This window comes from Ambystoma mexicanum, chromosome 6q (genome assembly GCF_040938575.1).
Source record: "Ambystoma mexicanum isolate Mex_15411 chromosome 6q, UKY_AmexF1_1, whole genome shotgun sequence".
In the NCBI taxonomy this organism is placed as follows: domain Eukaryota; kingdom Metazoa; phylum Chordata; class Amphibia; order Caudata; family Ambystomatidae; genus Ambystoma; species Ambystoma mexicanum.
Window position 1 is genome coordinate 5,617,567 of NC_090937.1, and position 12,760 is coordinate 5,630,326.

General features: G+C 47.0%; 1 protein-coding gene across 2 annotated transcripts in view; it reads right to left on the reverse strand.

Annotated features, from left to right (window-relative positions):
- The window catches only part of TDRD7 (tudor domain containing 7), a 2,843,905-nt gene that overhangs the window by 1,363,149 nt on the left and 1,467,996 nt on the right, over window positions 1-12,760 (reverse strand). For both annotated transcript variants that reach the window (XM_069630367.1, XM_069630366.1), the window contains one exon: window positions 5,712-5,898. In XM_069630367.1, coding sequence (XP_069486468.1) covers window positions 5,712-5,898 — 187 coding nt within the window. The remainder of the gene's footprint in view (window positions 1-5,711; window positions 5,899-12,760) is intronic.

The window sequence follows — 12,760 nt, forward strand, 5'->3', positions numbered from 1 at the left end:
GATCGGAGGGAAGAGCCTGGCAACCCATCCAATGTCGCTTGACCACCGGGTTGGAAGAGGAGAAGACTCCCTCCTCCGAATTTCTGTAGGCCCTTTGAAACGTGCCTGGCTCTGCACCAGAAGTTCTGGAAGGAAGTCGGCCATTTCCCGCCAAAGCCTCTGATTAACGGCTGCCAGCATGGCATCTGCGTTGGATTGACGAAGATGCAGAGAAGCGTTGGAATAAAGCTTCTTCCCGTACGCCTCCAAGATCGTCTCCTCCTTGCCTAGCAGCGCCGAGGATGAGGTGGCTGAGGACAACTGCAGCTTAGAATAGAGTGACGCCGCTGCAATCACCGAAGAGTGCGGTTGAAGGTGGGCCGACAGCAAGAGTGGATCCCCCGCCATTGGCTTATATTTGGCATCCAGGTGCCGATTGAAAGACTGGACCGAATGGGGCTTGATCCACCTCTTTTTGACCAAGGCGACAATGTCCTTCTGCATCGTGATCCCAGTTATAGCTGCGGGGCGCAGAGTGAGGACCTCTGCAAGTACCCCCGCCTTCGGTTGTTTAGCTTTGGGTTGAGGAAGGCCCAAGTACTCTGACAGACCTGTGAGTCGTTCGTGGAAAGCCTTGGCCGACGATGGTGTGTCGGGGAATTCTTCCTCGCCTGTGTCCACCAGGTCGTCCGGCTGGTCTGGAGAGGGTGGACAGGTGCTGGGCGCCGAGAGCTTGGTGCGTAGACCGGAGACTGCAGTGGAGGCTGGTACGGAACGGCCTGAACTGTGGGAAGCAGGGGAGCCGGAATCGAAGGAGCTGGCGTGGGCAGTAGGGGCTACACCGGGGCCTGCAGCACTGGAGCCATAGGAGGAATGACTATAGGCGTAGGCGGTGGGGCCGGAGGGAGCATGTCCCTGATTACATCCCTAAGGATGGATCCCAACTGAGGAGATCTCATGAGCATGAGGAACTTTTCAAAGAACCTGTCCTCACAGGCCGGTGGGGTGGCAGGCGATATTGACGGAGTAGTTGTTGGCTGCTGAGGCCGGTGCGTACTCGGTCTAGTTGTTGGTGGTGTAAACCAGCCCTGCGCTGCTGATGGATAAGCTGTCGGCCATGTAATTGGTTGACATCAGTCCCACCTTGTAACTCGTTCTCCCACCTGCTCCGTTCCTCAGGGAGGTATCGGATGAGCGGCCATCTTGTCTGCTCGGCAGCCATCTTGTCGAGCTGCATCCCATGTGCCGAAGTCGTAGTGCTTTGCTCACTGGGCCCGGCCTCCTCCAGGACTCTTGGCGATGGATCATGAGACCTACAATGCACCTCAGGTCTAGGCCTGGTAGGCATGTGACCCTGTGCAGAGTTGCCGGTAGTGCTGCATGCAGGCAACCCCTCAGACTTGTTGCTGGTACAAGGGCATAGCCCCTCAGGTGAACACCCAGTAAAAATCTTGCGGTCCCTCAGCGATGTCTCCGGGAGGATCTACAGGCCCCTCGGTCTGGCGGCCGGTAACTGAACTAGTCTCGGAACCCGTGCTGCTGCGATAACCTGAGAGGTTCCTCCCGTCTGGGCGTCTCTTTGGAAAGGAGTCGCCCTTGCGGGGTGCGCTGAAAAAGAGCGGCCCTCCCTTGGGCCTTGACTTATGTCTGACTAAGTCCTTCAAGTCCTCTCCAGAAGACTTCTCGAAGAGCTCCCTCCACCTAGCTAGTCTGTTCTTCAAAGCACGCGAAGATAATGCGTTGCATGCGGTGCAACCCTCCCATCCGTGGTCGGGGCCAAGGCAGTGGAGGCAAACAGCGTAGGGATCTGATGTAGGGAAGAGCCCCTGGCAGGCTTGACACCTGCGTAAGCCCGCTGAAGTCGACATACACCGGGGAGGAGCGTGGCACCAGAGGACTGAGTACCTGAATTATAGAAAAACAAAAAAGTCAGGAGAAAGTATGCGGGGAAGAGCGGGTGGTATTACATGGTCGAAGCTAAACCTAGGAGCGCTGGCGAGATCGTCCCGTTGCTGTTGATGCAGGAAAAGGGGACTTGGGAGTGGCGCCGGTGGGCAGAGTCAGAAGAGCGCATGCTCCCAGGGCCGTGCCCCTGCGTGCCTCTAAATGTAAAGGGGAAGAAGATATTTTCTGGTGAAAAAGGTTTTCTCTCCCGTCCCTAGCGAGGGACACCCCCATGAAGTATGGAGGAAAGGGGACAGGATGTAAGAGTAAGCCACTTGCTTACGAGTGATTAAAGTTAGAGTCGCTGATGTAGCATTTGCTACTGTCACCAACAGTAATGACAACTTAAGAATCTCGTCATAATTTAACTTGATGTCTACTACAGTGATCATAGAACCCATGGCCTTCAGCAAACCTCTTGGATGATTCAATTCTAAATCGAGTGTGAGATGGAATTTTAGACAAGTGACAAATGGCAGGCAATAGATAACTACTGCAACAACGTCCACCCTGGTTCATTTGAAGCCAGTTATGGGAGGAAGTTCCATATATATAATAAGTGCCAGGACAAGTTGCGTAACCAGATTGAGAAAAAATAAAACCCTTTAATCGAGCAATGCACATGGTTAATAGTCATTATCAGAGGAGAGTATTTACAAGTGCTGAGGCCCATAAACAATGTGCCACAAAGGGGACTAAGGACTATGAGTACTTTAGTCACTACATTGAGTAACTTTAATAACTCATACGTCCTATCCCCTTTCCTCCATCCTTGTGTTGGCGTTTCTACCAAATAAGACCATAAGGCATGTGACAACCTGCATCATATCTAAGACAAAGTCAGACCGAACTGTGCATCTTGCCATGCGCTGGTTTCCAGGGAAGAGTGCTTACAGAACGCCGGCAGAGTGGCCCAAGTAGCCGGCCTGCTGATGACATCTGAAGAAGCAGGTCTCTGCAAGGCAACGGCTGCGGCCTTAGCTCTGACCGCATGGGCATGAATCCCTTCCGGAACCGGTTTGCCCATGGTTGTGTACGTCTCTGATATGGCCTGGATCATCCAGCGGGCGATAGAAACTTTTGAGGGCACGTCTCCCGGCACCCAGGCTTCAAAAGTGACAAGCAAAGCCTGAGACTTCCTGAAGGATTTTATCAGAGAGGTAAAACTTGAGGACTCTCTAGAGGTCCAAGGAATGCAAAGCCCTTTCGGCCTCCGACTGTGGGTTCGGAAAGAACACCGGCGGGCAGATATCCGGATTCAAATGGAATACAGAGATTCTGTTTTACAGTGCAACATTGGAAGGGAAAGGAACAGGGAAATATACACTTACTCAGTCTATTTTCACTAAATGAAGAAGGGGAAGCCAGTTAATTCAAGTGTAAGGGTATGTCGCGAATCGTGGGATTCTGTCACTTCTCTCCATGGGGAGACTTTCCTTGTGAGACTAGGGAAGTGAGCCCTGTACGCAGTACCCTCCCTAGAGGTAGAGGCAAGCCGGATCTCACCGGGAGAGACTCCTCCTCTGGAAAAGAAAGTATGAAGAACAAACTAGAATCTGCTACTGTCAAGTAAACCATCTGCCTATATCTAAACTTGGATGGTACGGAGACGAAGATCACTGGAACACAGACGGTAATGCAAACAAAGAAGAACTTTTACACTACGCCATGGAAGTCCCACAGCAGCGTCATACACTTTGGAGTCAGAGACCATCAAGGAGAGAGAAACAGTGAGTTTTGAATCAGCTGGGAGGGGAACGCTGAACAAAACCTGGACGCATGGCTTCGGAGGAGACAAAGAAGAGCAGGTACACTCTGACACTTGGCGTTACAGGAGAGAAGAGACATTAGAAGCCGAGCAAGAAGCAAGGCGTCCTGGGCCGGAACGGCAGAAGAGTGGTAGCGTGACCGTATCCCATTGGACCTGGAGGTCTATAAACAATGCCAACACCACTTTCCTTTAAGGATCACAGAGCAAGCCGACCGACAGAGGAACGAAGGAGGAAGAGGCTCACCTGACAATCCAGAGAGAACATCCCAACACATCAGAAAACCCAGTGATCAGCCCTACAGAAAAGGGGTGTATCGACCACTTTTACTCCCTAAAAATAGGCAAATACTCCCCAAAAATAAAAAATAGGGAGTACAAATACTCGTAACAAAAAGTAGGAAGCCGACATGTAGCACCTTGCGCCCCTGCTTCATCCACGTGGCTTAGTGGATATGTTTGGGCCGGTGGTGCACATAGTACAAAAGGAAGAAATTATTATTACGCCCGATAGTAAAATAAGTAAACATGTATCTTTTTAATGTGCATGAATAACTAGGAGTAAAGAAATAATTGTTACAAAAACCATTTCAGTTTTCCAGTTAAAACACATTTTACTCAATTATAAAATACTTCCATTTGGAATTTGACTTACATTTTTACTCCCTAAACAATAATGTTACTATGAACTTTAAAAAATAGCAGGGGGGGAATACTTCCATCTCCAAATCTTATCTGGAGCACTGCCGGTGATATTATCCCAGAGTAATCCAGGTAATGAAGAAAGAGGGAGACCGGGGAGGGGGGACCGAAAAGAATCATTAGTGGAATGCTCATACTCGTCCCAGTCAAGACGAAGTGCCAAGTGTATATGAGAGGGGTGAGAATCATTACACGAACGCTCATACTCGTCCCAGTCAAGACGAAGTGCCAAGTGTATATGTTGGGGAGTGGGAATCATTACTGGAACGCTCATACTCGTCCCAGTCGAGAGATAATATTGGGAACAATTGAAAAACAAGAGAAAAAATATTTGAGTCTCCAGAATCGACCAAGTCAAGATAAATATTGGACATTACAGAGAACATTTTAAGAGGGAACTAAGAGAAAGGAAAAGTAGGGAACACCTGTAGCCTAGAGAGAGCTAGGAGTTTTCTCTTTTCCCGTAATAAAGTATAACTGTCAGATGCAAAACTAGAGTCTGTGTTCTTCTTCTGACCCGCTGCCCACAACACACATTAGGGAGAGGGACAATGATGTAGTCAGGACTCATGGGATTAATAGTGCTGGGTGGAAAATCTCATGCCTAGGGCAGCAAACATACTTGTGCTAGCCCTGAATATGGTGCAAGCAATAGATGCCCTCAATGGGAAGAACATGTGACCAAAGTCACACACATGGCTCAAGCCTACTTAGTAAAATGAAGTGATAAAAATACTTTAGAATGGGATGGATTGTAGCCAATTCCTTGAAGTATAGAACACTATGTTTTGTCTGAGAAGATGGAGATGTGGTATGGGACTTTATACCCCCAACTTGTAAGCCGTAGAATATTTAGACTGACCTAAGGAACGCTTTGTATGCAATGCCATCCTCCCATTGTGGACAGACAGGACTCAGATTGAATAAGCAAAGAAGGATTATTTGTCTGGTATCGCCCTTGTCATGGGTTTGTGGGGAGGGTACGAAGCTATCAAATGGGATGATTATTTAGAATATTATAGCTAATTGCTAATGTACTACTGATTGCCTGTGCTGGGTGTTACCTCACTGTTATGATGCAATTGCTAGCGCTGCCAGCGACAATGACTGGACACATGACCCGAGATGCTGCGTGAAGTTATGTAAAATTAAGTACAGAACATTTTAAAACCTCTATAAAGAATAAAACAATATCACAAACTTATATAAACTGGAAAGCCATTGTGGAGAGATTTAAATGTAGGGAATCTAAGAGATGGACGTCATTACTTAGTAAGGTCGGCTGTTTAGTGAGATGGATAGAGGCAATTTTACTTACTTGTATTTTTTCACCCTCCACCGAAAGGACTTTAGCACGCATCCATACACTTTCCTCGGCTCTCACTGCCACGAGTTGCCCAACATTTGCAGTGCGTATTAAAGTTGCTGCAGGATTCTGATCATAATATTCCTTCATTTCATCTTCCACACATTCTTGAGCTAAAGAATAGTCTTCACCGACATACCTGAATTGTGACAAGAAATAAACAAAACTGAATTTCAGTGTTCTTAGTCCGTATGCGGAAAAGAAACAGTAAAGTTATTCTCTCTGAACTACACAAATGCAGATGGCAAAATTTAAATGACTAAATGAAAAAATGTTTTTTCCCCCCATGTTAAAGTGTTTCCTCATTGAACACCACTGATCTTCCTCTCCTAAGATTTATCACTTGAAATCCATTCCCATGTGTGCCTTTGAATGAATCGAAGTGATTTTACTGAACCCAAAAGTTTGACTTTCTTTTTCTTTTTTTATTTCCCACAAATATATATGTGGGGGGAGACCACCCACAGCCCACCCCACCACCTTACCACTATACATTTTTTTATATACTTTACCCCCCCACATATATATGTGCGGGAAATTGAGGGTCGAACTTTTGGGGTTAGGTAAAATTGTTCTAAACCCCTTTGAATAGTAAGAAAAACCAAGAAAACAGTCCATCAACTCTTAATAAAACATTACAGTGGCAGTAAGGATTTTCTTGCTAAACCTTTAAAAGTCATGAACTATGAATGTTACCAGTCGGTTTGGAGAATTAAGCACAGCTGGACTTTTCATCTAATTCTTTTACTGCAGAGGTTTTGGACTCATACTTTGAACATCTAAGAAATGTAGTTCATTTGAGCTGCACGAGTGCACATACCTGACACAAAAGCATTGTATCACCCGTAAGCTTTCCCTGCCTTTGATTAAGTAAAAAAATGTGTCATTGCAAAAAATGAATAAACAATTATGTTAAGCACGAGACCTACAATGAAAATTCAAACGCAATTATGCAGTACCGTGATCAACTGACTGCCTCTCACATCGGTACTTCCCTAAAATAACTAACAGTTAACAAACATTTAGCAAGCAGTGTCAAAGTCAACAGGTCTGTCTTTATCAAATACAACTTGCAGCCTACAATGGATTTGTGATCCCTTCATTGCAACAGGTTTCGTATGGGTAGAAGTTGCTTTTGCAGAGTTGTGGGCCCCCTCCTTCATGTGTCCTGCTTTCACACTGGCCTTTTCATGGCACAGGTTGGATTTTTTTACTGTCACTGTTACTATCACAGAACGGCTTTGTTAGAAATGATGTCCAAAATGGCGGCATGTTTGAGTATTAGACTTGTAGTCCATGTACGTTTTGTGGGGTTAACACATCCGTTGCGTTGTTTTGCATATAAAATCTCCCATGCTTGGGTACATGCTGTCACACCATTTAGGAGGACTGCCGGAGCGTTATGCAGCAGGATAACAGTCACTGCATGATTTGTTCTGCAGCCACCCGTTACACACCATGCAAGCAGTCCAGTTATGGAGCAGCTGAGTAAGATAAGGGTCCCTGCTTATGGCATCCAGAAAAAAATCCCCCAGCAATACCGGGCCATATGTGACTTCATGCCCTCCAGCTACCCCTAAAACGTGGGCGTCCCCTTAACCTGCCAATAAGCTACTTTTTCACGTTTGGTTGCCCATCCAGTCCGGACGCAGGATTTTAATTTACTGTGCATTAAGCCTGGCATTTATAGGGAACGGCTTGAATCATTTCTTCCTTTTATCCTCAGCCTTGGCTAACTGTGGAATTGGCTTTTAGTTGACCCATGAAGACAATTTCAGATTTCTTCTTCCTCCTCTTCATTTTAATAATCCATGTTTATTTTTCATTTTTCCCAGATTTTCTCATCTACAGGGCCGTCTACTTCCTCAGTCCTGACTAAGGCGGAAAATAGCTCAAACTCCTGAAACTTTAGAAATGTACCCTCAATATGATTTCTATTGCGGTCTATATGCATAACCATGTGTGGATTAGAATCCATTGCTGATCACAAATATGCATTACAGCTATTGAATATTTGACACTGGGGTACATGACTATGTAGAGCCTTGATGTGTGTATCCTCCCCCCTGCCCCCACTCCTAGAATAGACAGACTAGGTATCCTTTACACCACCTAAACCCCCCCGGGTTTTCTTGGGGAGGGCTGCTATTGGGGATAAGGACAACGAGTGAAGCCAATTGTGGGTTTCCAACATCTAACATTGAATGCTTGGATGTTCTTTTTGACTATATTTGTTTGGTTGAATTTATTTCTTTTTTGTCCATATATGTTCATTCATGATGTCTTTGAATTTTGTGTGGTTTATTCATTTTTATGTCGCTGTGTTGCTTTGAATACATCTATAGGCAGCACAGGTTTAGAAAATGTGAACATTTGTCAAATACATTTCATACTAAATATCATCCCATTGCTATTTTTCCGGGTTGGTATATGAACATTTAGTCATTACTTCTTCCTAGCAGAGTTGATCAAATGAGAATCTGAGAGGCCTCAGACCCAATTAAATAAATTAGCCACAGTGTCTGCAAATAATGCCTGATGGGAACATACCTCCTTGTGTTTGTGCCAACTTCTTGTCCAGTTCCTATCAGAGATGGAGATAACCGTTGTAGGATTACGATTTGGGTACATCCATCAAACATCCACCCTCTGTAAGGAACTCATGGTGGCAAGAGTAAAGACAGACAAGTGATCACAGTTCATGGGTGTTTATTAAACTGTATATGCGGGTTGGAAAATGCTTAATCTAAACCTAAATCTAAGATCGAGCAAGCCACGATGATCAAATAATAATAATGCAGTCCTAGCGGCAGTCTTAGTGGCGTCTGGTCAAATAAAAGGGCCTATACTAAGAAAACACTATTGCCAGTCCTTACCAACTAAATACGAAAAGGGTGTGGGATAGGATTAAAAGGAAAGAAAGAAGGGTTCACAAATAATAAGGCAGGATGCAGTAGTCTTGGCCTCCATTCCCCATGTTTTGAGCACTGGACAAGGCTGGACTCGAGAGCACAACAGATGCTCGAGATTTCCCAGCACGAGACTACAGAGATGCTCGCAGGTATTGGGACCTTCAGTGGTAAAGTCTTCTTTCTACAGAAAGTCTCTTCCCTCAGAGGACCTGATGTGTTCCAAAAATAATAAACAAAAGTTCCTTTCTGCTTGCACGTGGAGTGATGCGTTTTCACCCCTGCATCCCCCTCTTCCAGGTTCAGACCCATCTTGAATGTTAGCCTCAATCGGGTTCACTATGGCTTTCCAAATCAACTTTGCTAATGGCATTCACCAATCCTAATGGCTTTTTAAACAGTTCGGGTTCACTTTTGTCAACACATTGTTCATCTGGACTTTTAGGCTTTGCCCCTTTTTTAATCGGCATCCCTCCGTTGGGTTCACTCTTGCCAACTTTGCCAATCACACTATTCCTTGAACAGTTCTTACGATGCAGGATTTACTTCTCTTAGCTTCACAATCATCTTCCGGTCAAAGACTTTCGACTGTACAAAGGATTTTACTAAACCCCTGTATGACCACTTTGACACCTTTCTCACCTTTCCCAAGGCCTTCTGGTAACGGTACTTTCAACAATAAGGGTAATCACCCAGAGTTTCCTGAGTGAGCACCCACATGGTGCCTGACTCCTCTGTAGCTGGTTTTCCCCCCTCGTATTAACAGTTCTTTGTACTTTCTTCTATTAGCCGCTTGCTACTTTTGTTCAACACAGTTCGGTTTCTTATCGGCTCTCCCCTCGACTCACCGGCTATGATGAACTGTTTGGCTTTGCTCGCCTCTCGAGTCAAGACCGTTACCACAGTGGCAATCGTCTCTGCCCAGCTTGGTTATCAGTGGAGGAGGGCCCTGTGTACCATTGACATCTGCTGCAACACACACTGACTATTGTTCGCTGTCTTATGATTCGTTCCTTGGAGGTTTCACAGGCCTGGCTCGGAAAGGGTAAGGTCGCTTCTCTGCTTGTCACCCTCTCGGTTCGCACCGTCTTTCTCCTCCTCTTGAACTGCTGTGCTGAGTTAGCACTCTCGTCATGTGTCTGCCTTGCTCAAATTGTGCTCTCATGCTCCACTTTTTTTTTTTAATCTTTGTTTTTATTGCATCATACATATAAGGTAGGGTGCACGGGCAATCCCTGCCAGCAATACATTGAGCAAACAGATGGCAGTTTACATTTTTGATTTTTTTTTTATCTTACCCCCGCCAACTCCCCCTCAACCCCCCGCCCCAACTTTTTGAACATACCAGGTCTAGAGGCTTTGCGGGTTATAGAAGCTGCAGAGAGAACATTCGGAAATCAATATGTTATTAGACATACAATTTGACATAATGGGGTCAGATCAGTTCACAGCGAGTAGGGGACCCAAGCTGGGTCCCTGGGATTAGTGGCGAGACGTGTGAAAAGGGGGCGTTGAGGGACGTACTTTACAGACGCATAGAGATACAATCGTCATTAAGAAGCACTGCGGTCCATTCCTGTACAAAATCCGACATGGTGTCATTTGTTATCGCAGAGAGTTTTTCATAGGTGAAGATCGACCTAAGTTTACAAAGCCATTCCTCCTTGGATGGAGCTAGGACATTTTTGTGCTAGTGCTAGCCTCCCTGCCCTCAACATGGCCTCAATGACCTTCGGGAATGCAGGCTGTTCTGTCTCCGGCATAGGAGTACCCAGGAGGATTTCCAGTGGATGTATGGACGGGGAGTACCCTTCTATGTCCTTGATCTAGCTGAGTAGTTCCGACCAGTACACCTGAATGACCGGGCATCCCCACCACATGTGAAACCAAGTGCCCCGTTGTTGACATGTCCTGGGGCAAAAGGGGGACACCTCTTTGAACAGGGTAGCTGGAGGGCGATGCCATGAATGGGGTATCTTAAAGCTATGTTCCATGGCGGCGGTGTACAGTGAACCCATGAATATAGATTTAAAGATTGCCGCCCATGTGCGGTCGTCCAGCGTCATGCCCAACCTTTCTTCCCATATTCGTTTGAAGGGCTGCCTACCCTCCAGGTTAGCTGTTATCAATGTACCATAAAACTTAGACAGGGAGCCTTTCCGGGAGGTGCTTTTAGCTAGGACAGTTCCAAAAGGTGTGAGGGGGCGTTTGAGGTTGGCGGCCCACCAAAGGTGGGTCAGGATCCCTTTCAGGCGCAAATATTCAAAGACTGAGGGCGGGTTGTCGCCCAATGCCTCCGTCAGCTGATCATATTCTATGAAGCCCTCCTCCCGAGAGAGTTGAGCAACCCCCTCCAGGCCCAAGTCCGACCATGCCTGTGTGTCTCTAAAGCCCATGGTGTCTAGATCAATGGGGGGACCCCACAGCTATGTTAAAGGGGACGGCCAGGATGACAGCAGCTTGTTGTCCTTGTTCGGCTTCCAGACTGCCCAGAGGGCCGCTAAGGTTGGGTGCGTTCTGAGGTGGGGCCTTAGGGGGGTCCATAGCAGGTCCCTGACTTTTTTCGGGTGAGTGTGGACATCCTCGATGAAAGTCCAATATGTCCCCAGGTCGTCCCTCATGTGCTCTAACATCACCCGGAGTTGAGCTGCTTTGTAGTAAAGTAAAGTCCGGGAGGCCAAATCCACCATGAGACTTGGGAAGAGTTAAAGTAGAAAATTTGACCCTTGTTCTTTTGCTGGCCCAGATGAACTGAAGGACTCGGGACTGTAGTGTCTCAAAGAAGGCCTCCGGGATCACCACAGGGAGGGCCGCAAAGAGGTAGAGTAGGCAGGGCAGGATATTCATTTTAACCGTGACCATACGCCCAAACCAAGCAAGTGTGAGAGGTGCCCATCTTTTGAGGTCACTACTAATCTTGGCCAAGATCCCCAGGAAGTTACATTGATAGAGTTGCGACAGATCCCTGGGAATGGTGGTGCCCAAATACCTGGTGGAAACCCGCTCTATTCTCACTCTCAGGATTTCGGAGTTACCCCCGATGTCATGGTCCCTGGGACCCATGGGCATAATGCTAGACTTGGACGTGTTCACCTTAAGCCCCAAAAAGGTGCCACAGTAGTCTATAAGTCCAAATAATCGGGGTAGAGTCCTGAAGGTTAGTCAGGTATCCCAGGATATCGTCTGCAAACAGGGAGAGTTTAAAATCACAATTGTCACATCTAATCCCTGTGATTTCCTGGTCAGCTCTGATCGCTATAGCCAGGGGCTCCATTGCCAAGGCGTAAAGAATGAGGGACAAGGGACAGCCCTGACGGGTGCCTCTAGATAGGGCCAGCGGGTCTGAGGTGCCACCATTAACCAAGACTCTCGCCGAGGGACCATTGTAAAGTGCTGAAACCCAACCACAGACGTTGTCCCCAAGACCCATTTTCCGGAGGACTTTACCCATATAAGGCCACTCAACGTGGTCAAGGGCCTTTTCCGAATCTAGTGAGAGGAGATAGCCTTCCACCCCCTGCCTTGAGGCCTCATGTATAAGATCCAGGGTCTTCTGTATGTTATCAGATCCCTGATGACCCGGGATAAAGCCCACTTCATCTCCGTGTACTAGGGAAGGGAGGAGTCTCGCCAGTCTGTTTGCTAAAAGTTTGGCCAGTATCTTTACATCAGCGTTGAGGAGGGATATAGGGCGGTATGATTGGCAATGAGAGGGGTCCTTCCCTTCTTTGGGAAGCACTACTATCAGAGCGGACATCATCGTGGGTGGAAGGGAGCCCAGTTCCAGTGCTGAGTTGAACATTCTGGCCATGAACGGGGCCAACGTAGACCGGTAGGTCTTGTAAAACTTAACAGTGAACCCATCATCCCCCGGGGCTGTTCCACTCTTCAAAGAGGATATGGTGTCTATTATTTCTTGTGGTGTTATCGGAAGTTCTACTGTTTCTGCCTTGTCGGGAGAGAGGCCCGGGATCGGGAGGGAGTCCAGGAAGCCATCTATTTCGGTCCCGTCCCCTGCATACTGCGAGCAATACAGCCGTTCATAATATTGTCTGAATTGCTCAGCTATCTTGCTGTCTCTCACTGTCAAGT